At 60.1% G+C, this 25,976-nt stretch overlaps 4 protein-coding genes across 6 annotated transcripts; all 4 read left to right on the forward strand.

The window, feature by feature from the left end:
- The first annotated feature begins 1,179 nt into the window (after positions 1 to 1,179).
- Positions 1,180 to 4,228, forward strand: LOC142003634 (protein S100-A4-like). The gene is made up of 3 exons (XM_074980746.1): positions 1,180 to 1,318; positions 3,292 to 3,450; positions 3,901 to 4,228. The coding sequence occupies exons 2-3, from the start codon at positions 3,310 to 3,312 to the stop codon at positions 4,063 to 4,065; spliced, it is 306 nt and encodes a 101-aa protein (XP_074836847.1). The 5' UTR covers positions 1,180 to 1,318; positions 3,292 to 3,309; the 3' UTR covers positions 4,066 to 4,228.
- Positions 4,229 to 6,004: 1,776 nt separating this feature from the next.
- Positions 6,005 to 16,511, forward strand: S100A5 (S100 calcium binding protein A5). Of its 2 annotated transcripts, none has more exons than XM_074981045.1 (3): positions 6,005 to 6,285; positions 14,042 to 14,198; positions 16,290 to 16,511. In XM_074981045.1, exons 2-3 carry the CDS (start codon positions 14,046 to 14,048, stop codon positions 16,431 to 16,433), a joined length of 297 nt encoding a protein of 98 aa, XP_074837146.1. In that variant the 5' UTR covers positions 6,005 to 6,285; positions 14,042 to 14,045; the 3' UTR covers positions 16,434 to 16,511. The 2 variants fall into 2 exon arrangements, with proteins under 2 accessions (XP_074837146.1, XP_074837145.1); XM_074981044.1 differs by lacking the exon at positions 6,005 to 6,285 and adding an exon at positions 11,829 to 12,053.
- A 907-nt stretch (positions 16,512 to 17,418) lies between these two features.
- On the forward strand, positions 17,419 to 20,164 carry LOC142003818 (protein S100-A6-like). The gene is made up of 3 exons (XM_074981111.1): positions 17,419 to 17,448; positions 18,779 to 18,961; positions 19,951 to 20,164. The coding sequence occupies exons 2-3, from the start codon at positions 18,824 to 18,826 to the stop codon at positions 20,089 to 20,091; spliced, it is 279 nt and encodes a 92-aa protein (XP_074837212.1). The 5' UTR covers positions 17,419 to 17,448; positions 18,779 to 18,823; the 3' UTR covers positions 20,092 to 20,164.
- A 1,277-nt stretch (positions 20,165 to 21,441) lies between these two features.
- On the forward strand, positions 21,442 to 24,436 carry LOC142003909 (protein S100-A6-like). Of its 2 annotated transcripts, XM_074981276.1 has the most exons (3): positions 21,442 to 21,456; positions 23,119 to 23,306; positions 24,211 to 24,436. In XM_074981276.1, exons 2-3 carry the CDS (start codon positions 23,169 to 23,171, stop codon positions 24,352 to 24,354), a joined length of 282 nt encoding a protein of 93 aa, XP_074837377.1. In that variant the 5' UTR covers positions 21,442 to 21,456; positions 23,119 to 23,168; the 3' UTR covers positions 24,355 to 24,436. The 2 variants fall into 2 exon arrangements, with proteins under 2 accessions (XP_074837377.1, XP_074837376.1); XM_074981275.1 differs by lacking the exon at positions 21,442 to 21,456 and having other exon boundaries at positions 22,724 to 23,306.
- Positions 24,437 to 25,976: the final 1,540 nt, after the last annotated feature.

The following is a 25,976-nucleotide window of genomic DNA, read 5'->3' on the forward strand; positions in this document are numbered from 1 at the left end:
GAAGCACAGGACTTGTCAGGGCTCGGGGCTCTGCCAGGCCCCATTCCTGCCGCTGCAGCAGGTTCACGGTCGCCTGCGGGCGAGGTGTCTCCGGGTCTGTGACTGACCGGGCGTTTCTGTGCTTGCCAGACTGGCTGGTGGGAAAGGCCGATAGAGGCTTGCTGTGAGCCAGGCACGGGTGGTGTTCAGGCCGGACCCCCCCGAAGGAACGTGTGAACGCAGGTGGCATGGGAAGGGCTCTGCTGGCAGCCGAGAGACAGGGCCCTCCTGTCCATAGGCCACCCAGGCCCTGCGCTTTTGGGGGCACTGTGATGGCCACCCCAGATGTCCTGTGGATGGGAGTGGGAGCATTACCTGGGGTTGGGGCCAGGGGTGGTGTATGGGGGGCCTGCAGCAGCAGCTGGGGGTCTTTGCCCCCCACTACGTGGGCAACAGGAGCGGCTGCCCCGGGTGAAAGGGGTGTGTGTGGTGACCCCCAGCTGCTGCTGCCTATGTACAAACCCTGGCCCCCAGCAATCCTCTGGCTTAGTTGCTGGGGGAGGGGCAAGGGGGGTGATGTGGGTCAATGAGGGGCTGCTGCCCCAGGCTCTGCTGTCACCTTGTCACAGCCCTGTTGAGGGGGCCAACAGGCTCTGACACCGGAGCAAAGGAGGCCTGTACATGTGTGATGGGTGCATTTTGCAAAACGCTTCCCACCCCGCTTGAAGGCGTGTTGCCACCCGGGCTGCTGGCATTTTTGCCCCACGGAGAGCCTCTGGGTGGGAGGGGCTTGGAGGTCGTTGTTACCCTCCTCAGTGCCCCTGTGGCCCCTTGTCCCAGCCCTCCCCATGTTCCACCCCACCTGGCAGCTCTTCCCCAGGGCACGTGCTCATTTTTCCGTCTACAGGCAGAATAAATGTTGTTCTGCGCGCCGAGCCCTGTGCGGACGTGCACCACCCGTAGAAACACAGCTCAGCCTCCAGGGACCGCTGCTCCCCCCACTTATCACTGCTCCCAGGGCTGGCCGGGGCCAGGAATCAGCGTTTCATGGGGTGTGTGGCTGGCAGCCCCCCTGGCCTTCCTTGCGCCTAACCAAGCTGAAAGTCTCTTCCTGCCGAACAGCTGGAAGGCCTCAGCCAAGGCGGGGCTGGGGAGGGGGAGAGGGCCTGGGGGTACTTGCGTTCTCCTGCCAGCTGTTTGCAAAGATGCACTTTCATTGGCCTCTTTTTAATCCAGACCTCTCGGTGGGTGTCTCTTGGAGCGCACACCAGCACTATAAATACCGAGCGCCGTTACTCCAGCCCTGCCTGCCCCTCCTTCTTCCTGTGCCATTGCCTTGGTAAGTTCATTTCTTTCCTCGCCAGCCGCTTGCATTCCGAGCTGGGGTCCTGGGGGCGAGGGGGTGCGGGGGGCAGCTGCTCCTGGGAGTTGGCGGGGAGAGGCCAGCACTAGGTTTTTGCAGCAGCTGTGGCTTGGGACTTTTCGTGAGGCTGAGATTGGAAATGCCGTGGGCAGTGCCATGCTGGGCTCCTGCGCCACAGCTCTGGGGAGGCAGAGTCGTCCCCGGCCCAGCTCCGTAGGAGCTCTAGCACCAGAGGGGAACCCGCCCCTGGCTGCAGAGTGCAGGAATCACTTCTTGCAGCTGCACTCAGCCGATGCCCAGGGCTGGAGAGGCCCTGCTCCTCCATTCCCAGCTGCCACCCGCTGGCCCCAGGTTTCTCCCCAGCTAGCTTGGGGCTGGCACCCAGCACCCAGGCCGGAAGCCAACGCCCAGCCTGTGCTGCCAGCAAGGGAGCAGCAGAGGCAGGCAGCATCTGAAGGCGGGAAGGGTGACACCTCAGCGTGGTCTGTCTACGGGATGCATCATCACCATGGCAGGGGCTGATGCAGGACAGAGCACCCAGGGAGGGGCCTGGGACCCTGGGACAGGCTAGGGAGTCATGCTGGATTTGCCCAGCATGGGGGAAGTCAGGAGCTACCCCTCCGGGTGGCTAATCTGCCTCTGAGTGAGTTCTCAACCTGCTCTCTCTGTAGGGACTGGCGCGTCATTGCACTGGCCTGCAAACCGAGGCACATGGCGGCGCCAGGGTTCCCTGGAAGCTGAGCACTTGGGCGGCTGCCCAGCTGATTAGCAGAACCAGCCTGTGTACCAATGGGTGGTTCACATGCCTTGGTGCACAGGACAAAGTTTATTTCACCCATGGGTGGAAAAAGTGAGAGGGAGCCCTGGCTGGCACCCAGCTGGATGTTTAATTAGCACCTTTGCAGCTGAGCTTTCAGGTCCCCACCTGGGCTCAGGGTATTTAAGTGCTCACACACTGGGCGGACCAGATGGGACCTTGCGTGGTCACGTAGCCCAGTCCCCTGCACTCTTGGCAGGATTGAGTATTAGTTAGCCCATCTCCGACTGGAGCTTGTCTGGGATGCAGAAGGCTCTCGGCTGCCCCTCGGACAGGCCAGAGTCCTGCCTGGTGTCCCAAGTTATTGCAAAGTAGAACAGACCCTTCCGTCTAGGGTCCACCTCGAATTTCGGTACCCCAGCACCAGATTCAAGAGGCTCCCTGGCAAGAGATCATCTAATTTTTCCCACCCACGTGCAGAATAAACTTTGTTTGGTGCACCAGGAGAGGTGAACCACCCAGGGAAGCATAAAGCACATGCCTCTCTTCTGGGCGGTGCCCGAGCGCTCAGCTTACAGGGGACACTTGCCCTCTCCCTGTCGCCTGCCCCGGTGCCTCTTTCCTCGCTGGCTGTGCCCGCCGACTGCCCGCAGGTGGCTGCGCTCACAGAACTGGGGCGATGCTCCCTCAGCAGAGCTCCTTCCTTCCTCAGACGTGATGGGTTTGCCCGGCCACCTCCGTTCCTGCTCCCCAGTGGGCTGGGCGGGGACGAAGCGGGTCCATGGTGATTTGATTCCCCTGGTTATGTTGCACGTCTTTCCTACTCTCCTGTAGTGACTCCAGGTGGGGGCCTCAGTTTCCCTAGGCCCAGCGTCAGTGCACAGTTGGCGAGGGAAGTTCCAGTGTGATGACTTCTCCCGTGTACTCAGGCGGGAGGAGGGGCCTAGCGGTTGGGATTTGCAATGTGCACTGGGGGAGTCTCATGCGGCTGGAGAGGAGGGAAGGAGGGCCAGGGCCCCTGCTATGGTTGTATGGGTGGTGCTGACGGCTTCTGGGGCTGTCGTGTCCCTGTCGCCTGATAACCCTCCTGCTCCCCCTGCTGAACCGGAGTCTCCTCTGGAGGAGCTGGGGGTGGGGGGCAGCGCCTGGAGACCCCTACGCTGTGACAGCCTCCCTTGTCTATGCCGCTCAGGTCTGCCAGCTGCCCAGCATGGCCCGGCCCCTGGAGCAGGCGCTGGAGCTGATGGTCTCCACATTCCACAAGTATGCCGGGAAGGAAGGTGACAAGCACAAGCTGAACAAGGCCGAGCTCAAGGCACTGGTGATAAAGGAGCTGCCCAGCTTCATCAGTGTAAGAAAACCCGGGTTCAGAGACTGGGGGCGACTCATTTCACTCTGCCGTCCCTCAGTTTTCCTGTCTGTAGAACAGGGCTCAAGATCCCGACCTCCTGGGCGCCAGGCTCAGAGATTACCTGGGGATTGCTAGTGGGGCGTGGCCTGGCTCTCCCCACACAGATGGGCTGGCAGAGGGTTGGTATTAAAGATCCCGGGACCTGTCCCAGTGGCTGGTGGGTTTTGCCTCTTTAAATACCCTTTTAAAATTCCCGCTTGTGGCTCCCACGGTGCAAAGTGTGCGGTACCCAAGGAGCTGCTGCTGGTGCTGCGAGATGGAGGGATGCTGCAGCGAGCAAGGCTGTGGGAAGGGTGGGAGGCCTCATCTGGCTAGGGCACCACAGGGCCCCTGCAGGACCTGAGCTCTGTCATGCAACCCCCTCGCTGTAACGCCTTCTCCCCGTGGCAGAAACCGAACGACGAAGCCAGCTTCCAGAGGCTCATGGAGAACCTGGACAGCAACTCGGACCAGCAGGTGGACTTCCAGGAGTACGCCACCTTCCTGGCCTGCATGGCCATGATGTGTGACGAGGACTTCCACGACTGCCCCGACAAGATGCCGCGGAACATGTGATGCCCGGCCCTGGCAGCAGTGGGGAACAGCCAGCTGGCCACGCAGCTCCAGGGCAGTACCCGAGCTGTGACCCCACAGCCCTGCGGCTCGCGCCTCTCACTTCCCAGGAGCCCTGGCTCACAAGCCTGCGGTGCTCTTTCAATAAAGGTCACCTTAAAGAACGTCCCCGGAATATTTTGCATGATTTGTAAAGGAATTCCAAGCCCGCTGTCCCCCTCTGTGGTGGGATCCTGCTGTGGAAGGGCAGTGCCTTGTCCCTCCATTGCAGGTGCTCCAGGGAGGTTAATGTGCTCCCCGCCAGGTGTGTGCATGTTCCCAGCCCTGATGTCAGGCCAGGCATTGCCGCAAGACGGGCCACACTGGGTCCGCACACACAAAGGCCGTCCAGCCCCATATCCTGTCTGCTGCCACCTGTGGGCACAGCACCTGGGGACCCCCCACTCCATGACAGCCATGCGCCGGGCTCCGGAGACACAGCAAGGCTGCCGAGCTCTGAGGCCTTTCTGCCGCGTTTGCCCCGTTCTGAGCAGACTGCCGGAAGCACAGGACTTGTCAGGGCTCGGGGCTCTGCCAGGCCCCATTCCTGCCGCTGCAGCAGGGTCATGGCCGCCTGCGGGCGAGGTGTCTCCGGGTCTGTGACTGACTGGGCGTTTCTGTGCTCGCCAGACTGGCTGGTGGGAAAGGCCGATAGAGGCTTGCTGTGAGCCAGGCGCGGGTGGTGTTCAGGCCGGACCCCCCCGAAGGAACGTGTGAACGCAGGTGGCATGGGCAGGGCTCTGCCGGCAGCCGAGAGACAGGGCCCTCCTGCCCATAGGACACCCAGGCCCTGCGCTTTTGGGGGGCACTGTGACGGCCACCCCAGACGTCCTGTGGATGGCAGTGGGAGCATTACCCGGGGTTGGGTCCAGAGCCAGGCTGGGCCAGGGGATTACCTTGGGCCGAGGGGCAGGGGGTGGTAGCAGCTGCAGCCGCTGCCCGGGGTGTCACCTTCTCCCCCTCTTCTGCACTCACTATGTGGGCAATGGGAGGGCAGTGACCCCTTGCTGCTGCTGCTGCTGCTGCCTGTGCGCAGCACCAAGGCCCTGCGATCCTCCAGCTCCATTCCTGCGGGAGGGGGTGAGGTGGCAGGGCCCTGGCCAGGGGAGAGGGCTGGGGGGAAGGCGCTCAGCACCTGGGGCACTGCTGGGGGATTGCCCCAGGCCCTGCCCCCACCTCAGGACGGCTCTGCCAAAGGGACCCCGGGACAGACCTGGCACACCAGGTGCTCTGACACTAGGGTGGAGGAGGCCTGGCCCAGCGATTTCCAAGCAGTGTGCCGTGGCACACCAGTGTGTCACGAGAACTGCCCAAGGGAGCCGTGATGTTTCCTCACTTTCCCCTCACTGTGGCTCTTTGCAGCGCCACCATGGGCAGCGGGGGATTGGGAAACCCAACACCAGCAGGGGACAGGTCGGTCAGTTCCCACCCACCCCCGTGGCTCTTTGCAGAGCTGTGGTGAGCAGAAGTGCTGACCCCCAAGGAGCCATTCGCACCTGGAGGCAGCTGAAGTTCTACTGTGGCAAAGTGGGAGGGAGGCACGGAGGGCGGGAAGGAGCCTGCTGGGGCAGTTGACTTGCCACGTCTCAGGCTCCAGCGGGCTGGCAGGGAGGGCCCTGCTCTCTGACCCTGTCAGTAACTGAACAGTTCAGCAGTTACTCGATTACTCAACCTCCCACTTGGTCCTCGGTGAGCTCGTGGCCTGCGCTGCTCTGTTGCTGGCGTCTCTAAGAGCGTAGTAGTAGTAGCAGTAGCAGTAGTAGTAGTAGTAGGCATCCTTCAGTCTGCACAGACTATGGATCGCGCCCTTTATAGTTTCAATTGAGGACTTCATTTACAGCGTCTATTGTGACTGTGAAGACCCACACGAGTGACAGGCCTTGCTGCATCTCTTGCAGATGTGGCGGGTGTCTGGCAGGTCCTTATTGTGCTTTCTGTGCACTCGCTTCTCCTCTGCTAGCTGTCTGATCCTCATCTCGCCCTTCTGAAGGCCCTTGTGTAACCCCTGCCTCCATCTGCTGCGGTCGTCTGTGGTCGTCTAAGAGCGTAGCCATAGCAAAACCAAGTAGATGTCACGGTGCTGAGCCATCATCCCAGCTGAGGAAAGCGGGTGTGCCGTGGAATTGCCTCGCTGGCGTGGGCCTTGACTGGGAAGGCTGGGAACCCCTGGCCTGTACAGGAGCGGTAGGTACATTTCGCAAGATGCCGCTGGCACATCTGTCCCCACACAGCCAGCGGGTGGGACGGGATTTGAGATTACTGTTATCCACATCAGTCCCTGCGTGCACCCCTTGTCCCAGTCCTCCCTGTGTTCCACCTCATCTGGGCAGCTCTGCCCCAGGGCACCCGCTCATTTTTTAACATCCAAGGGTGGAATAAATGTTATGTGCACTGGGGCATGTGGAGATGCGCACCAGCCATAGAAACATGTGCAGGCACCTGTGGGCACTCTGCTAAACAACTGAGCAGCCCCCGAATCTCCCGAGTGGCTGCCAAGCACACGGCTTCTGTCGCGCCTCACTGCTCCCGGGGCTAGCGGTGGCCAGGAACCAGGCTTTCACGGGCTGTGTGGCTGGCAAACCCTCCCTCGCCTTCCTGGCTCCTAGCCAGGCTGAAAGGCTCTTCTTGCCAGAGAGCTGGAAGGGATCATCCAAGGTGGGGCTGTGGGGGAGAGCCTGGGGGTACCTGAGTTCTCCTGCCAGCTGGTTGCACAGAGATTTGTGCTTTCATTGGCCCCTTTTTAATCCTAATTCCCCCGGAGGGTGTCCCTTGGAGCACAAGCCGTTGCTATAAAAATGGCCACTCCAGCCTGGCCTGACCCTATTCGTCTTCCTGCTTCAGAACCTCAGTAAGTTCGTTTCTTTCTCCCTTTTTCCAGGGGTGACTTTTATTCTTAGGTGCCAACTGCTTGCGTTCTGAGGGCTAGGCAAGGGGGTCTTTGGGGAGCTGTTTGCCTTTGGTCCCCAGAATATTTTGCATGCAGATTGTTTTCCTTGCAGCCCAGATACCATGTGGATGGGCAGATTCTTTGTGGCCCATGGTTGCAGGAAAGGACAAAGATAAAATCATGACTCATCTCTGCCACCTGAGTCTGGCCTCCTGTTGAAAAAATGACAAAAAAGGAAGGCTGCCAAATGCCAGGTCTCCCTCCCACCCTCATTGTTTGGCCTGCTGAGACACAAAGGGTTAACCATGGAAGGACAGTTTAGGCAGAGTTAGGGGCCCTTCTAGAGCTTGGAGCACATAGAGGATAACAACCTACTACTGCTACCAGATAACTCATTTAGAGGTCTCTGCTAAAGACCTGGAGGTAAAACTCTCTGGATGACCCATATAAATGCAGGTCGTTATATTTCAGGAATATTTGATCTGGGGGGTCTAAATCGGAGGCTGGATCCAAAGCTCACTGTCATGCCAGGGGCTCTTCCCCGGATCAGGCCCGCGGTGACCATACAGCATATGGAATAAGTAGTGGCTGCCCAGAAAAGGCCCCAAGAAGGTGCCAACGTCCCCAGTGGCTGAGCTGCCCTGGGGCTGCTGGGAGTGTTGCTGGAGGAAGGACTGGAGTCCCAAACTCCTTCCCCAGGATCGTGGATCCTCCTGGGTCCAGCGGGACAGAGGGGCTGGAGGCTGAGACAGCTCTCTCCCGGCTCAGGCTGTCCTGTTGGGGGGCCCCTAGGACAGAACCCTCCCGGCCTCTCCCCCTTGCTCCAGCAGGTCTCTGTTGCTCCAGGAACTGGGTCAGCCAGGCTGGTGGGATGGGGTCCCTCTTAGCATCAGGGGGTCCCTCAAATTTTTTCCATCCATGGGCAGAATACATTGCGTTCTGTACCCCAAGGAGCGTGCGGCTGTGCACCGCCAGTAGAAACACAGGCTGCCAGCTGAGGGCGCTCTGCTAATCACCGGGGTGGCACCTGAATCTCCCCCGGGGCGGCTGCTCACGTGCTCAGCTTACAGGGAACAGGGCTTAGCACCCTGTGCTCTGGGGAAGGGAACCAGCCCATGCAGTGCGGCCAAGCAGGGGCTTCAAAGCTCGTGAGATTCTTCTGCCAGCTACTAAACGCAGGAAGTTCTATCTGCTGGCCAGGCTCAAATCCCTGTTCCCCAGCACCTCTCTGCTGGACACTTGTTGGCCTTGTGGGTGGATGCTGGCGTTGGCAAGTAATCCCACGATTCCAGCAGCTTGTGGTTTTAAGGAACCTCCCCCCCACCCCCAAATCACAAGGCTCCCAGTCACGTTGCAAGAGCGGGAAAGGCGGCGTGGAGCAGCCTGGTGGCCGGCACAGAGGCGTGACTGCTGTGCGTTGCAATGCACACCAAACACAACAAAGACTCGGTTCTTCTCTCCAGAGCCACCCCCCAGCTCACATGACACCCCTCAGCGTCCTGTCGCCATCAGGAGGGGTTGGACCACCCCCCCCGCACACCCAGGGCAGGATCACTATTGTTCTGAGCCTTGAGCTGCCATTTGCACCAGTGCACATGTGGGCGTGCAAGGCACTGTGCCGAAACGGCAGTCTCACGCCTGCTGTGTGCTACTGCAAATGACTGGGCCCTGAGAGCCTGTCTGCACTGCAGAGTCAGCCCAGGCACACAGCCTGCTGGCCCACCCCTCTCCTGTGCCATTGGTGGTGCTTGCAGACTGGGCTAGCTGCCCTGGCTGGGGCGTGGGGGTTGGGACCAAGGCTGTGGTCTCCTTCCACTGGGGGTGGTAACCAGTGCTCCCCATGAGCTGAGCGTGCGGGCGGTCGGCCAGCCCCTTCGCAAAGTGCCCCCAGTCGCCAGCCTGTGTTTCTGTGGGTGGTGCACATTTGCCCATATCTTGGTGCACAGAAAAAAACTTCATTCCACCCACAGATGGAAAAAATTTGCGGGACCATTGGTGGTAACCCACCCACTGTGCAGGGAGGACGGACTCAAAGCCCCTCGACTGCTGCTAGTCCTCCAAATACTGTCCCACCCAGCCCTTTGTCCTGCCACAAGCTCTCCCACAATCCCTGGGGCAGAACCAGAGCACGTCCGCTGAGCACAGTGCAAAGCCCACAGGTTATGGCAGCTCAGCACCGGGGAGGACCTGGCCACTGGCCTTCTTAAGCGCAGGGGCTGATGGCCTGGGCTCCCTCCTTGGGCAGCGGAGACACACAGTATAGAATTGTCACACCCCAGAAGGGGAAGGGACCTCGCGAGGCCGTCCAGTCCAGCCCCTGCTCGCACAGCAGCTCCCGGCACCGTTTAGACCATTCCCAGCAGGTGCGCGTCAGAGCTGCCCTAAGAAATCTCCGGTGATGGAGGTTCCACACTCTCCCCGGGCGACTCACCCCAGCGCTAACCACCCTGAGAGCTCGGACATTTTTCCTAATGTCCAACCTCACCCCTGGCTGCAGGTTCAGCCCATTGCTCCTTGCCCTGTCCTTGGAGCCCGGGGGAACGATTTTGCTCCCTCTCCTTGTGCCAGCCTTTCAGGTAGTGGGAAGCTGCTCTCCCCTCCCCTCCCAGCCTTCTCTTGTGCACACCAAACACACCCAGTTCTCAGTGGGCCTTCACCAGCCCTGTTTTCTGGACCTGCCCTGACGCCTCCTGACCTTCCACCCGGAGCCTTCCCCCTGCGCCACCTCCTGCTCCTCTCCAGCAATCAGGGGACCATGAATCCTCTGACCTCGGCTTGCTCCCAAACCAGCTAGTCCTCTTCCCCATTCCCTCTCCCCACCTTACATTCCCTCTGCTCCACCTGCCTTAGCATTCTCCAGCTGCCTGCGTCCCCTCGGCCGGCTCATCCCCTAGACTCCAGCTGCTCAGCAGTGTGTCCCCCGCCCTCCTGTGAATCCTGCTTGTGGGGAACTCCCCTGGCCCCACCGGTGCAGGCACCAGGCTGCAGCTGGTGCCATGCATGGAAAGCAGCGACAGCAGCCTCGTTAGCACCTTGAAGGCTGGCCCTGGCCCTGGCTCCAGGCCTGGGGGGAATTGTCCCCCAGGTGCGGTCGCCAAGAGGCTGGCTTTTGCTGGGTGAATCTGGAGTCGCTCCAGACTGACACTGAGAGATCTGAGAAGGGGGCAAGCCAGAGGTGCCGGGGCAGCGGGCCTGGGGTTTGCCCTCCAGAGAGCAGCGGCTGGAGAATTCAGCTCTGCAGCCACGCAACACCTAGAAACACCTGGTGAGAAATGGGCCACCCGGCTCCTGGCAACCAGCTCCGCTTCCCATTGGCCCTCCCGGCGGGGGAGAGCGGGGCTCCCTGCGGGCACACTGCAGATAAAAGCGGGAGCTGCCTGCAGGCCCCGCTCTCCTGCAGTCCCTGTGCTCCCGGCTGGGTAAGTTGGGTGGTTTTGTGACATCGGCTGGCGCGGCCTTTACACCCTGGGCTGCTGCTTGTCTTGTGAGGGCCGTGCTGCCTCCTGGGCTCCCCCTCCCTCCCTGCTCCCTTGGCAGCATGCCCAGGGCTAGCGCAGCTGACTTCCTCATCCCCACATGCAGCTCTGCCAGCCCCTCCCTGGCCCGCAGAGCTGGCAGCGCCTCTCACCAGAGGTGTGTGCCCCTGTCCAGATGTGCACGACCCTCCCTTGCAGGTGCAGGGCTGGAGCGCCCCTCCCCCAGCTGTGCGGCACAGCCAGCTGGGTGGCAGTCACTGCCCAGGAGCTGTGGGCTGGGCATTGGACTGCTCAGACAGTGCCCGACCTTGCCTACTTCCTGGCTGGCAGCACGGCTCTGGCCCCTGAGCTGGGAGACAGCGATGCCATGGGCTCCTGGGGAGGGCTGCTGGGCTCCCTCCTTCACCCGCTCTGGGTGGTGCTGGCCTTGCCTGGCAGTGCCGCGAAGGCCCCGTTCCTGGATGCTGGCTCCCCTTGGGCTCGCTCCTCCACGGGCTCCAAGGAAAGCTGCGTCCCAAGAGGAACCTGGATAGGTTTTCAGCTCCAGTGGGGAAGGCGGCTGTAGATTCCCGGGGCAGGGGTGCGGTGTGTGTGTGGAAATTCCTGGGGCTCCCTTCCCAAGGGCTTGGCACAGTGGCTTTCCCTCCCCACCACGCCAGGCACTGGCTCTACTCCAGACTCCCTCTTCCTGGGGATTCCTGCCTTGTTTACTCAGCCTGGAGTAAACCTGGCTGCTTCCTGCAGGATCCTAGAATCAAAGAACAGTAGAACTGGAAGGGACATGACGAGCCATCCAGTCCAGTCCTCTGCCCTCGTGGCAGGACTGAGCCCCATCTAGTCAGTGGTTCCCAGCCTGGGGGTCCACGTGGGTATTGCAGGCATCTGTGGGAAAAAAGATAAATAAAAATGATCATAGAAAGTAGAACTGGCTTTGCTGGGGGTCTGTGAACGGTCGGGGCATGGCTGGGGGTCCACACCAGGGAAAAGGTTGGGAACCACTGGTCTGCATCATCCCTGGTAGATGTTTATCCAACCTGCTCTTACATAGCTTCGGTGATGGAGATGCCACAACCTCCCTTGGCGATTTATTCCAGCGAGTAAACACCCTGGCATTAGGAAGCTTTTTCTCGTGTCCAACCTAACCCTCCCTTGCTGCGGTCTCAGCCCATTGCTCCTTGTCCTGTCCCCAGAGGCCAAGGGGAACAATTTTTCTCCTTCCCCATAGTCACAGCCTTTTAGGTACTGGGAAGCTGATCTCACATCCCCTCCCAGCCTTCTCTGCTCCAGACTAAACACACCCAATTCTTTTAATCCAATGTGCTGCTGCCCCGGTTCCCCCAGCCTGCGGAGGTGTGTCACGGGTATGTAGTGGAGAGGATCTCCTGGGGGAACTGGAAGCGTTAGGGTCCAGGACCCAACTGGAAAACAACAGAATTGGAAAACAGAAACAGCAAATCCCCTTAACCACCTTTCAAACTCTCAGCCTGCTAAAAGCCACCTGCCTCGATTGTTGGGCTGAACCAGCAGCACAGCTCTGCACCCCTGGGAAGGGCCCACACCCCAAGTGCCCGGCCATACCCAGCTTGTGGGTAAGTACCACTGCTGCTGCTTACTCGCGTCAGGCCTGCACTGTACAGTCTGTCTTCCTCTGAGCCACGTGCGATCAGGGGAATGGCTGAGCCTGTGTGTGTAACCGCCCTGGGCTGCGCTTCCCAATAATTCTCCATTTCACTTAGCATCCCTGTTCCAAAGAACTTGCAGGCCCAGTAGATGAGGCAGCCAAAGGCTGGACTCTTAACTGAGAGCCAGAGAGATGATAGGACATGCTCAGGGCCATGGCGGGAGTCAGTGTCAGAGCTGGGAATCGACACCTGCTCCGCCAGCGTCCTGGCCCGTGCCTGCTTCTTGTCTGACTGACCACCATCTCCTGGAGGACATGGAACAAGGTGCCCGAGTTCCCATCCAGCTGGAGGCACAGCTGCAACCTGCAGGTCTGCTGGCCTCTCCCTAGCAGCATAGGCAGCCGCAGCGCCTGGAGGGGCCGGATGCAACGGGCTTAACCGCGTTGTAGGCACTTCCTCTAAGGCAGCATGTGGCTGGCCACCCAGCCCCACTTCCCCCGCTATGAATCAGACCAGCTTCCGGAGCCTACCTCCACACACACGCTACAGGGCTGGGTGGTTTCCTCTACTCAGGGACCCAGCCCAGCCTGGCAGACAGTGCCAGGCTTGAACCAGGGACCTCTGGAGCTTAGTGCAGGAGCCTTTCAGTTGGAGCTTAAGGCCAGCTGGCTCTCGGCTCAGGCTGCAGAAAAGGCTCAGTCCTTCTCTCCGTAGGTGGTCCAGGCGCCACTCCATGGGACAGCGTGAACCACACCCAGCAGGTGTGTGGGTTACACAAGAGCTGAGCAGGAAGGAGGAGGGGAGATAGTGGTGGGGGACCCACGTCCGTCCCAGCGTATTAACGAGGTTGCAGCTTTTACTGGACCGACTCCTGGTCTTGCTCACCAACAGGCTGGTCCAAGCAGAGGCAGCTCGCCGCTGGGACAGGGCAGCACAGCCATGTACTGCTGCTCTGTAGCCTGTGCACAGTGTGCCACAATTTCCCTGGGGGACTTGAGCAGCTGGCTGGATCCTTAGCACCACTGGGCTGGGGCCGGAGAGGGCGGGTGGTCTCGAAGGGATCCTCTCCTGCACCCGCACCGCTGCCACATCAGGCCGGAGCCACAGGTCCAGGTTCCAATGGGCACATCTGACGTGGGGGCGGGGGGGCAGCGTCTGGGACATTGGAGGACAGGTCAGACAGACACAGAACTTCAAAGCATTTGCCCCAGCCCTGGGAGCCTGTTAATTAACCTAGCGACATGCCCGCACGGCTAAGGACCTGCCCTTGGGCTCAGAAGCATTTCGACTGGCCTGAGCCCTGCATTCCCCCTCAGCCCAACAGCTGCAGAGAGCAGGGGGAGCTCGCAGCCAGGGGATTGGGCTGGGCTGTGGGAGAAGGGTTTGAGTCCCGGCTCTGCTGCATGTGGCCTGGGGCAAACCCCTGACTCTCTCTGGGTCTGGGCTGGTTCTCATGGGTGTTTGTCAGCCATACCAGCCAGGGGCCCTGTTCATGTTGGGCCCAGCTGTCCTGCCCACAAGAGTGGGGAGCTCCTGGCTGGAGAGCCCTTGGAAAACAGAGCCTGTTCTAGTAATGCCGAGGGCTGGTGCCGCACGCTGGCACGCAGCCCGCCGCCGAGGTGTCCTGGTGCTGCCTGTTTGCCTTGCGGCAGCTCCTACCAGTCTTCCCTGTAAGCGGGGTGCGCAGGCAGCCCCCCAGGAGAGAGTCAAATGCCACTCAGGTGATTAGCAGAGCGCCCACGCCCGGCAGCGTGTGTTTCTACTGGTGGTGCACAGGACAAAATTTATTCCTCACATAGAAGGAGACAATGTGCGGGAACATCGGCTCTGCCCCACACTCCCTGGGGCTTGTCTGCAGGGTTCTAACCTTTGCTGTTCCATGAGCCTCTTGTCTGCAGTCTCTGGCCAGCCCTGCAGAGCAGCGAGGCCTTTCCCAGCCCCGGTCTGTCTTGCAGCCTAATGTGGACATGCGCCATGGAAACGCCTCTGGAAAAGGCCTTGGCTACCTTGGTCTGCACCTTCCACAAGTACTCGGGACGGGAAGGCGACAAGTTCACCCTGAGCAAGGGGGAGCTGAAGGAGCTGGTGAAGAATGAACTGGGGCTGGGGGACGTAAGTGCTTCCCAACCGTGGGTTGGAGGTGGAGAGGGGAAGGGAGATGAGATGAGATATGGGATGGGATGGGGGATTTTTCTGCAGCGACATGAACACTGGGGTTCTACTCGCGCTCCACCGCCTCCCCCGCAGCCTCAGCCTCTTCCAGCTTTTGAAAGGCTGAATAAAACTTGGAGCTATTTTCCCCACCACATTAAAAAAAATCATGGGAAATGTCAGGGGGGAAATGACCATTTTTCACAGGCCCCTGCCCTCCCCCACAGTGTTCTGGAGCAGCCAATGGCTCCGTTTGATCTTGTGCCATCAGACACCCAGGCAGGGCTTGGGTACTCCGTAGACTCACATCCAGCTTCTTAGAGAAGTGGCATGTTTGGGGAGATGACCCAGGCTGTCCATTGGCCTCCTTTGTCTTCTGGGGCACCCGCCTGAGCTCCTTTATTTTCACTCAGCACTGCCGGGTGACCCTGGTGCAGCCTTTTTGCTGCTTGCCCTGTGAGATCTTTGCATATACGTCCACACTTCTTTTGCTGGTTTGTAGCTGTGCAGGACAGACCCATCCGCCCCCGCACAGCGATGAGGTCCTGGATCTCATGCACGCTCTGTGCTGGGCTTGTCTGAGACCCTGGGAGTTCATGGCCAGCTGTGCTGCCTGGTCTGCTAGCCATGTTGGCCACAAAGCAAAGGAATTTAAAATTCCTGGGCTACTTCCTGCTCAGCTGGAGAGCAGTGGAGCTGAAAGCAGTGGCCAGACAGGATACACTGGGGCATCGTGGGACACATCTGGAGGGCAATAAAACCGAATTTAGTAACGCTATGTCTACGGTCACCCTTGCAAATTTTTTGGTGCTACTTCTTGTGAAAAGGAGGACAAGAGCCGACCTTAGAACCCCTTAACATCAAAAAAATGAGCTTGTAGTGAAGACTGATTCGGTACAAAATTGACCTAAATTGCCTAACTTTTAATCTCCTAGGCTTTGTCTACACTGGGGTGAAACTTTGAAATGGCCATGCTAATAGCCAAATCGGAGAATACTAATGAGGCATTGAAAAGAATATTCAGTGCCTCATTAGCATGCTGCCGGCTGCAGCACTTTGTAAATGCCGCGTTTTGCTCACGTGTGGTTCTTCTACACGGGGGTCCTTTCCATAAGGACGCTACAGATGTCAAAATCCCCTTATTCCTGTCAGCAGATAGGACGTTGCAGGGTCATTTCAAAAAGGACCCCCATGTAGATGAGCCGTGACTGAGCGAAACACGGCACTTTCACAGTGCTGTGGCCGGCAGCATGCTAATGAGGTGCTGAATATTCATTTAAGCACCTCATTAGTATTCTGCAATTTGGCAATTAGCATGGAAATTTCGAAGTTTTGCCCAAGTGTAGATGTAGCCCTAGGCCATGTCTACACTTGTATTCCTCTTTTGAAAGAGGCATGCAAATGAGGGAAATTGAAAATGCAAATGAGGCACATATTTACATATCCAGCACCTCGTTTGCATATTATTCTTTCACAAGAAGAAAAGCAGTTTAGACACAGATCTTTCACAAGTAAACCCCATTGTTGAAAGAATCCCTCTTCCCTTTATTATGGGAAGAAAGGTTCTTTCGAACATGGGGTTTACTTTAGAAAGAGCTGTCAATACTGCTTTTCTTCTTTTGAAAGACTATACAAACGAGGTACCGGATATGTAAATCTGCACCTCATTTGCATTTTCAATTTCCTTCATTTGCATGCCTCTTTCAAAAGAGGAATGCAAGTGTAGACACAGCCCTACCAGGTCTGAGTTGCAGTTCCTGCTGCCCAGAGCTAGGGGCAGGGATACCTTAGCTAGGGTGGGGCTGGTGGGGGACCTTTGCCCACCATGCTCAGGGGATTGCTTCTTCCCCAAGTGGCTTCGCTCCCTGTGAACAGCTGCACTCCCAGTTCAGCCACCGGCCGGGAAGGAACCATGAGGTCCCTTCCCTGCTCTGCCCTGCGGGTAGCCACTGCCCAGGTTTAGTGCAGCATTAATGAGCCAGGTGACTGTACAGCCAGTGCGATCCCAGCCGGCTGGCTCCAGTCCCTCTGGCTTCTCCCCTTTTCCTGCAGAGGATGAAGGAGGGTGGCATTGAGCAGCTCATGAAAAACCTGGACAAGAACAGCGACCATGAAATCGACTTCAAGGAATACTCCGTCTTCCTGTCCACCTTGTGCATGGCCTACAACGAATTCTTCCAGGGGGGTGGCAAGTAGCAGGAGAGCCCCCAATGCCTGGAGCTGTCTGGGGCCTGTCCAGTCCAGCTGCTCTCAATAAACAGTGCTCTGCTCTCAGTTCTACCAGTGGGAGTGGTTTCCTTCTGTCCGGCTCTCCGCTCATCCCCTCTGTGCACCGTCTATCCAGGCAAAACCACCCCGTGCAGTTGGGAACAGGGTTCTCAGTGCTTGGGCAGCTGTCCAGGAGAAATTCAAATGCTTCCCCCACCCCCAAGCTGGTGAGCACAGCACCCACAGCTGGCAGCCTGTGTGCCTAGAATTGGGGCCCATCCGCCCAGGCCTTAGTGCACAGAACAAAATTTATTCCACACATTGATGAAAAGGACGAGAGGGAGCCCTGCTAGGGAACTTTCTTCTCTTCGCCCTCTGTTGCTGCTGCGTACTGCTGCCCACCCACCTCCTGTGCCAACACCTGGAGGCAGCCCCTGGCACAAGAGCCCAGACCTGCTACTGAGGCGCCTCCTTCCCACAGATCCCTTTGAGGCCTTCATCTCAGCCCTGGTCCCTAAGGGTGTGGCGGTGGTAGCAGAGTCTGGGGCCAGGATTCCAGGGAGGGCAGGGAGGTGCTGACGCCTGAGTGGACCTGCTGCTGGATGGGCCCTGCTCTGGGGTCAGTGGGTCCCGGCTGTGGGTCTAGGGGAATTTCCAGTGCTCCTCACTGGGGCCCAGTGTGTGACGGGGGCAGCCCCCAGGTGCTCTCCTGCCTCCCTGGCCCGCTGGGAACCCACCTGCCCTGCAGCTCCCACGTGTCCTTCCCCACCCCACATCTGACACCTCGCTGGGGGCTGGGAGCAGGGTGGGGCGAAGGGACGAGGTGCACAGGGCACATTAGTGGCTGGAGCGGGGCCATGGGGCAGAGGGGAAAGGGCCTCCCCAGTCCCACATCCCCCGCGCCCCCCCGGGGCAGTGGGCAGGGTTCCTGGGCTTGGCTCGGCCCGCTATATAACTGCCGCCCGTGGGCAGCTCCCATCGCCGCTCCGCGCCTTTGTCTTGGGTAGGTCCGGCTCGTGCCCCCCCCTTCCCCAGCTGTACGGGCCGGTCGTCCAGCTGCGCCCCCGTCCCCATCCCGTGGGTCCGTCCCCCTGAGCTCGGGGTGCCCCAAGATCGGGAACTCCACCCCCCTGGGCAGTGCCCCCCCGGGCTGTGCCTGCGGCTTGCGCGGGGTGAGCCCCCCCAGCCGCGGCCCGGGCACTGCGCGGGGCGTGCGCCCCCCCAGCCGCGCCCCTGGCCCCGCTCGCTGCAGGCGCTGGCAGAGAGCGCGGGGCCGGGCGGGGCCCTTGCGCAACCCGCGGGCTGCCTCGGGCTCGGCTTTCTCTAAGGACTAGCGCCCCCTTGTGGGAAACGCGGGCGGGACACGGGACCCGCCCCGCCCTGCCCCCCTTCCCGCCCGCTTGGCTCTGCACCCTTTGCAGGGAGCGGGGGATGCGGGGTAAGAATCCCGACCCCCACTGCTTTGGGCCCTTGGGGTTGTGAAGCTGGTGGCTGGGGCGGGGCCCTGGCCATGGAGCTGCAGGAAAATGCCTGGGGGGAGATTGAGCCCTTGGGGAGGGGGCCCACAAACCCCACATCTGGCCCTTGGTTGCCGTCCCCTGGTCTCTCGGTTGTGCCATGGAGCTGGTCACCGTGGGGTCTGGTCACCTGCAGCCTCTGCTGTGATGCCCTTGGAGCCTTCCCTCTCTTGGGTGCCAAGGTGGGGTGCCTGAGGCCCCTTCCCCTGAGTTGAGCTGATATGGGGAGAATGTATCCATGGGGAGTGGGTGGTTTGGGGGTGAGACGCAAGGACAAGGGGACCTAACCACCTGCTTCACCCCAGTCCCCCACTGTCCTCTGGCAGCTGTCACTGAATTCCGCGCACAGCACCGAGACCCAAGTGAACACGAGATGGGTCTCAGCTGTGCGATCTGGCCAGCCCCCCCGTGCAGGTCCTTGCTCCAGGCCCTGCGTTCCCTCCGGCTGCTGAGATGGGCGTAAACCCCTCTCGCTCCCTTTCCGGGCAATGCCGAGGCCATGCTGCTCTCCTGGGCTGTCGTGGGGTGGGGGAAGAGCCCCCAGCTGCTGTGGGGCGCTCACTGGATGCGAGCGAGTGGCACAGAGACGAAGGGAGAAACTGGCACCAGTATAGAATCCCATAGGGCTGAGTTAGGGGGCAGTCCCCAAAGGTCCTAGCCCCCTGGGTTACCCGGTTTGTCCAGGCTTGGCCCTTTCCCCCAGGGCAGGGATTTGGGCGCTGGCTTTGCTCTTCCTATTTCAATGCATGCAGACGGTTCCTTCGTTCCTCTGAGATGTTGTGTCCTGGCCTCACACACCCACTGTTCTCCCCTTAGATCTCGCCAGCCCAGCCCAGCCCAGCCCAGCCCAGCCCTGCAGAGATGGCCGCTTCTCTGGACACTGCTGTCGGCGTCTTGGTCTGCATTTTCCACAAGTACTCGGGCAAGGAAGGGTACAAGAACACGCTGAGCAAGAAGGAGCTGAAGGAGCTGATCCAGAAGGAGCTGCACCTTGGGCCGGTGAGTGTGGCTGGGGGGTAGGTGGGGGGCACAGGTTTGGACATGGGGCAGGGTGGAAATCAGCCCCTGGAAAAGTGCATCCTTTGTTCTATTCATTGTCAAAAGCACATTAGTGCCCCAGGTCTGCTCTCAGATGGCCCTGCTGTAAGTTGCTCTGTTTGTATTGCCCTAGTGTGGAGAGGCCCTGCCCAGAATTAGAGCTTCCTTGTGCCGGGAGCTGTAGAAACTGGAGAGCCCACACCTCTTCCACCCTGAATAGACAAAGAGCGGCAGGGATGAGAGGTGAGCTGCACGAGGGCTCAGAGCAGGACCAGAACATGTGTCCCACTTCCACCCTTGCCAGAGACCCACGCAGCGCTCTGAACTCTCACCCCCACCCCAGTCTGGCAGCATCATAGGCCTCAGAGAGGCACAATCTCCTCTGAGGTTTCCCCTGCCGTGGATGTAGATCTAGTGGGGTCAGTGCCTGCACCATCCACTCAGGGGTGAGCTGGGTGAAGAGGGGCTGGGGGCATGGTTCCAGCAATCCCCAGCTGACAGTGTGCCCCCCAGGAGCCATGGCTAACTGCCCCCGAATTAGGGAGCTGTAGCCATGGCAGACTCAGGGCTCTCTGCTCAGTAGCACCCAGCATGTACTGGACGCCTGGGATGTCCTGGCACTTTGCATAACCCTCCCTACACGCCCCCCCACCAAAAAGTGAAGAAATTACATGGGGGTCCCAAGTCTGCCTGTTAGAGTCGAAGGCTGGAAATGCCCCCAAAGGGTTTAGTGTGACACCTTGTATCTCACAGACCACCCCACTCTCAGTACCCACACATAAACCCCAGCCCCTGAAATCTCTCCTCTTAGCTGTGCTGGTGTGCTGGCAAAGGAGGTGTCTGGGAATCTTAAACCCTGCCCTGATTGCCCCCAGGTGCACCTGGCCCTGGGTCCCACACCTTCCCCTCCCTGGGTGCTGATTGGCGTCTTTGCTTTCCTCTGACTCTAGAAACTGAAGGAGGCAGACATCCAGGGGCTCATGGCGGATCTGGACCAGAACAAGGACCACAAGGTCACCTTCAGGGAGTACATCTCCTTCCTAGGGATGCTGGCCATGTTGTACAATGAGGCTCTGTTGCAGTGCAAGTAAATGGGCTGAAGCTGCTGGCCCAGTGTGCTGGGGCACATGCCCCTGAGGTCATGGCGTACCCAATAAAACCTTGTTTTGTACAGCTTTGGCTGTGGATAGGTGTGTGTTTGGTCGAGCTCCGGAAACATTGTTGGGTTGGGAGGAGGCTCTGTGAGCTGGGCCACCCGGGGGGCTGAGACAATCAAAACTGAACAAACCAGGTGTCAAGGGTGATGGCATGTGGGGAGGAAGTCAGGAGCATGGGATGAACACCAGAGAGAGATGAAGTACCTCACCTGGCCAAGAGGAGTCAGTCTAGCTTAGGTACCAAGCCAGCGTGAACAAGAAGAAGTCCTGTGGCACCTTATAGACTAACAGGTATTTTGGAGCATAAGCTTTCATGCGCAAAGGCTCGCTTGGTCAGATGCATGAGCCAGGGTGAGTGCAGGTTTGTCTGTGGGAAGCTGGGTTTGGAATACCCCCATCACCCTGTTGCAGCACAATGGGTACCCCTCAGACCTGTACTAAAGCCCTGTGAGTGAGCCCCACATCCCTGAGGACTAGATCAGAGACTCTGTCCAACTATTCCTGCTTCCTCAGGGTGCAGGCGCCCCACCCCATGCATTTCTATTGGTGCAGGCCTCAATGCACATAGTGAAATTTATTCCACCCACTGATGAAAGCAATGAGCTGGACCCTTGCTGGGAAACTTCTCTCTTCGTCCTCCTTTTCTGCTGGGTACAGCTGCCTACACACCTCCTGTGCCAATGCTTGGAGGCAGCCCCTGGCACAAAGGCCCTGACCTATTATAGATGCGCTTCCTTCCTTACAGATCCCTTTGAGGACTGGGGCAAATGGGGCTCTGATAGCAGCCCTGGTCTGTACGGGGGACAGTAGCTGGGGCAAGGCTGCTTGGTTGCAGGGCACGGGGGGGGGGGGTGTGGAATGCAGGGAGGTGCTGACGCCCGAGTGGACCTGCTGCTGGATGGGCCCTGCTCTGGGGTCAGTGGGTCCTGGCTGTGGGTCTAGGGGAATTTCCAGTGCTCCTCACTGGGGCCCAGTGTGTGACAGGGGGCAACCCCCAGGTGCTCTCCTGCCTCCCTGGCCCGCTGGGAACCTGCCTGCCCTGCAGCTCCCACGTGTCCTTCCCCACCCCACATCTGACACCTCGGGGGGAGCAGGGTGAGGCGAAGTGACGACGTGCACAGGACCTATCAGGGGACGGAGCGGGAGGGGGCGTGGCTATGGAGCGAAGGGGGCGTGGCCTCCCACCCCCACCCCCCCATCCTCTCCGGGCAGTGGGCAGGGTTGCTGGGGTGGGCTCGGCCCGCTATATAACTGCCGCCCGCGGGCCACCCCTATCGTCGCTCCGCGCCGTTGTCTAGGGTGAGTTCGGCTCGTGCCCCCCCCCCCTTTCCCCAGCTGTGCGGGCCACTAGTCCAGCTGCGCCCACGGGTCCGTCCCCCTGAGCTCGGGGAGCCCCAAGATCGGGAACAGTCCCCCTGGGCAGTGCCCCCCCCCGGGCTGTGCCTGCGGCTTGCGCGGGGTGTGCGCCCCCCCCCCAGCCGCGGCCCGGGCACTGCGCGGGGTGTGCGCCCTCCCCCCCCGCAGCCGCGGCGCGGGCACTGCGCGGGGTGTGCGCCCTCCCCCCCCCCCCAGCCGCGGCGCGGGCACTGCGCGGGGTGTGCGCCCTCCCCCCCCCCCCAGCCGCGGCGCGGGCACTGCGCGGGGTGTGCGCCCTCCCCCCCCCCCCAGCCGCGGCGCGGGCACTGCGCGGGGTGTGCGCCCTCCCCCCCCCCCCAGCCGCGGCGCGGGCACTGCGCGGGGTGTGCGCCCTCCCCCCCCCCCCAGCCGCGGCGCGGGCACTGCGCGGGGTGTGCGCCCTGCCCCCCCCCAGCCGCGGCGCGGGCACTGCGCGGGGTGTGCGCCCTCCCCCCCAGCCGCACCCCTGGCCCCGCTCGCTGCAGGCGCTGGCAGAGAGCGCGGGGCCGGGCGGGGCCCTTGCGCAACCCGCGGGCTGCCTCGGGCTCGGCTTTCTCTAAGGACTAGCGCCCCCTTGTGGGAAAGGCGGGCGGGACACGGGACCCGCCCCGCCCTGCCCCCCTTCCCGCCCGCTTGGCTCTGCACCCTTTGCAGGGAGCGGGGGATGCGGGGTAAGAATCCCGACCCCTACTGCTGTGGGCCCTTGGGGTTGTGAAGCTGGTAGCTGGGGCGGGGCCCTGGCCATGGAGCTGCAGGAAAATGCCTGGGGGGAGATTGAGCCCTTGGGGAGGGGGCCCACAAACTCCAGATCTGGCCCTTGGTTGCCGTCCCCTGGTCTCTCGGTTGTGCCATGGAGCTGGTCACCGTGGGGTCTGGTCACCTGCAGCCTCTGCTGTGATGCCCTTGGAGCCTTCCCTCTATTGGGTGCCAAGGTGGGGTGCCTGAGGCCCCTTCTCCTGAGTTGAGCTGATATGGGGAGAGTGTATCCATGGGGAGTGGGTGGTTTGGGGGTGAGATGCAAGGACAAGGGGACCTAACCACCTGCTTCACCCCAGTCCCCCACTGTCCTCTGGCAGCTGTCACTGAATTCCGCGCACAGCACCGAGACCCAAGTGAACACGAGATGGGTCTCAGCTGTGCGGTCTGGCCAGTCCCCCCGTGCAGGTCCTTGCTCCAGGCCCTGCGTTCCCTCCAGCTGCTGAGATGGGCGTAAACCCCTCTCGCTCCCTTTCCGGGCAATGCCGAGGCCATGCTGCTCTCCTGGGCTGTCGTGGGGTGGGGGAAGAGCCCCCAGCTGCTGTGGGGTGCTCACTGGATGCGAGCGAGTGGCACAGAGACGAAGGGAGAAACTGGCACCAGTATAGAATCCCATAGGGCTGAGTTAGGGGGCAGTCCCCAAAGGTCCTAGCCCCCTGGGTTACCCGGTTTGTCCAGGCTTGGCCCTTTCCCCCAGGGCAGGGATTTGGGCGCTGGCTTTGCTCTTCCTATTTCAATGCATGCAGACGGTTCCTTCGTTCCTCTGAGATGTTGTGTCCTGGCCTCACTCACCAACCATTCTCCCCTTAGATCTCGCCAGCCCAGCCCAGCCCAGCCCAGCCCAGCCCAACCCTGCAGAGATGGCCGCTTCTCTGGACACTGCTGTCGGCGTCTTGGTCTGCATTTTCCACAAGTACTCGGGCAAGGAAGGGGACAAGAACACGCTGAGCAAGAAGGAGCTGAAGGAGCTGATCCAGAAGGAGCTGCACCTTGGGCCGGTGAGTGTGGCTGGGGGGTAGGTGGGGGGCATGGGTTTGGACATGGGGCAGGGTGGAAATCAGCCCCTGGAAAAGTGCATCTTTGTTCTAGTTGGTGTCATAAGCATGTTAGTGCCCCAGGTCTGCTCTCAGGTGGTCATTCTGCTCATTACTTCGTTTGCATTGCCCTAGTGTAGAGAGGCCCTGGCCAGGTTTAGAGCCTCCTTGTGCTGGGAACTGTACAAATCGGAGAGCCCCCACCTCTTCCAGCTTGAACAGACAAAGAGTGGAAGGGGTGAGCGGTGAGCTGCACAAGGGCTCAGGACCAGATGCTGCAGACCAGCACCCCGCTTCTGCCCATGTCAGATCTGCGCAGGTCTCTGAATGTGGGAACATAGTTTGGGCCCAGAACCACCTCTGTTCCTGCAACCTCCACTCAGGGGTGAGCTGGGTGAAGAGGGGGTGGGGGCTTGGCTCCAGCAATCCCCAGCTGACAATGTGCCCCCCCCCCAGGAGCCCTGGCTAACTGCCCCCCAGACTAGGGAGCTGTAGCTGTGGCAGGCTCAGGGCTCTCTGCTCTGCAGTACCCAGTGTGTACTGGGCGGTTGGGATGTCCTGGCACTTTGCATGCCTTCCTCCCACCCCCAACAAAAAACAAGAGGAGAAATGACATGGGGTCCCAAGTCTGCCTGTTTGAGCTGATGGCTGGAAGTGCCACCCAAGGGTCTGGGTATTGCATAGACCCCCTGCCTCACCTGCACGTGAACTCCAGCCCCCGAAATCTCTCCTTATAGCTGCAATATTGTGCTGGGAAAGGAGACTTCTCAGGAACCTTAAGCCACGTCTCAGGGTGTACCTGGTCCTGAGTCCCAGCCCTGTGCCTCCCTGGGTGCTGACTGGCCTCTGTGCTTTCCTCTGGCTCTAGAAACTGCAGGAGGCAGAAATCCAGAAGCTCATGGCGGAGCTGGACCGGAACAGGGATGAAGAGGTCAACTTCCAAGAGTACGTGACTTTCGTAGGGGCACTCGCCATGATTTACCACGAAGCTCTGAAGGAGCATGTAAAGTAGACAGGCTGAAGCTGCCAGCCCAGTGTGCTGGGGAAGATGCCCCGGAAGTCACGGCATAGCCAATAAAACTTGTTTTGTACAACTTTGGCTGTGAATGGGTGTGTGTTTGGTTGAGCTCTGGAAACATTGGTTTGGGAGGGGGCTCCTGGAGCCGGGCGGTGGGCTGGGATGAACAAAACTGAATCAACCAGGCATTGAGGGCAAGTGGTGTGGGCGGGAAGTCAGGAGCATGGGGTCCACACCAGGGAGTGGCTGCAGTACCTCACCTGGCCAGGAGGGGTCAATATACCTGAGGCACCAAGCCAGGGTGAGTGCAGGTTTTTCTGTGGGAAGGTGGGATGGGAACCGCCCCCCCTCCCGCCACCTGTTTCAGCATGATGGGCATCCCGCTGCTGTGTACTAACGCCCTGTGAGCAAGCCCCACATCTCCCAGGCCTAGATGAGAGCAGGCTAGATTCATCAGGGGGTGCATGGACTGTGGCAGGCTAGATTCATGTCCCTGCTGTGCGGGGTCTAATTATTCACAAGTCCTGAGCCTCAGGGTGTGTTCACATCTGCACCTGAGCCTGAGACCTGGGGGCCTTTGCAGAAGTTGCATCATCTTCAGGCACTGGGAACTGTTCCAAAAAGGGCAGCAATAAAGGTGAGGCATCTGGAATGGCTGTGGCAGGAGAGGGGAACGTGGCTGAGCCTGTTCAGCTTGGAAGGGAGATGACTAAATGGGAGGCTATGAGAGGGGGCTGTGAAACCAGGACTGGTGGGGAGAAAGTGAATAAAGAAAAGTTATGTTCTTGTTCCCGTAACACAAGGACTAGGAGTCACCCAGTGAAATTAATAGGCAGCAGGTTTAAAATGCACACAGGGAAGATTTTCTTCACCCAGTCTGTCTGTGGAGCTCCTGGCCAGAGGTGGTTGTGAAGGCCAAGACCACAACAGGGTTCAAAACAGCTGGAGTCATGGAGAACGGGTCCATCCCTTCCTGTTAACCAGGCTGGGGAGGGAGGGTGCCTCTGTCCTCTGTCAGAGGCTGGGAATGGGTGCTGGGAGGGGTCAGTTGGTTCGGTTCGGTTCTGTTCACTCCCCTGGGGACACCTGGCAGTGGTTGCTGTCAGAAGACAGAACACGGGGTTAGATGGACCTGTGATCTGTCATGACCATTCACACATTCCTCCATCTCAGATGGCTCCTGCCCACTCTTAACGGGCATGCTGGCTGCTGCCAGGAGGAGGAGGCTAGACACAATAGGGGCCCTGTGCTCCCTAAGCACCCTGTAGGGTGTGGCCTGAAGCTCTGCCCCACTCTGCCTCGGCAGAGAGATGAAGTGCTTTAGCCAGGAAGCCTGTGTCTGAGCCAGGCATAGAAAGCTAGTCTGGTAACCCCCGATCCTGCTTGGTGATGGCCAGGCTGCCCTTGTTTGCCTAAGGGGAGGCCCCTCAGCTGTGTCACCATGGCAGTACTAACAAGGCAGGAGCTGGCCCACGCACTTGGGGCCTTGCCAGCATGTGGCAGGAAGAGCCGGACAGAGTTAGCAGGAACCCAGCAGCTGCGGAGAAATACAGCTAGAATCTCAGGGCAAGAAAAGCTAAGGGGGCTGCTGACAAACCTTCCTTGAAATGGGCCCT

This window comes from Carettochelys insculpta, chromosome 30 (genome assembly GCF_033958435.1).
Source record: "Carettochelys insculpta isolate YL-2023 chromosome 30, ASM3395843v1, whole genome shotgun sequence".
Classification (NCBI taxonomy): domain Eukaryota; kingdom Metazoa; phylum Chordata; order Testudines; family Carettochelyidae; genus Carettochelys; species Carettochelys insculpta.

Bases quoted from the DNA above. Each gene is read 5' to 3' on its own strand.
- LOC142003909 (XM_074981276.1), top strand. From the start codon at position 23,169: ATGGCCGCTTCTCTGGACACTGCTGTCGGCGTCTTGGTCTGCATTTTC. The intron at 23,307-24,210 runs GTGAGTGTGGCT...CTCTGGCTCTAG, and splicing joins AGGAGCTGCACCTTGGGCCG to AAACTGCAGGAGGCAGAAAT.
- LOC142003634 (XM_074980746.1), top strand. From the start codon at position 3,310: ATGGCCCGGCCCCTGGAGCAGGCGCTGGAGCTGATGGTCTCCACATTC. The intron at 3,451-3,900 runs GTAAGAAAACCC...TCCCCGTGGCAG, and splicing joins AGCTGCCCAGCTTCATCAGT to AAACCGAACGACGAAGCCAG.
- S100A5 (XM_074981045.1), top strand. From the start codon at position 14,046: ATGTGGACATGCGCCATGGAAACGCCTCTGGAAAAGGCCTTGGCTACC. The intron at 14,199-16,289 runs GTAAGTGCTTCC...CTTTTCCTGCAG, and splicing joins ATGAACTGGGGCTGGGGGAC to AGGATGAAGGAGGGTGGCAT.
- LOC142003818 (XM_074981111.1), top strand. From the start codon at position 18,824: ATGGCCGCTTCTCTGGACACTGCTGTCGGCGTCTTGGTCTGCATTTTC. The intron at 18,962-19,950 runs GTGAGTGTGGCT...CTCTGACTCTAG, and splicing joins AGGAGCTGCACCTTGGGCCG to AAACTGAAGGAGGCAGACAT.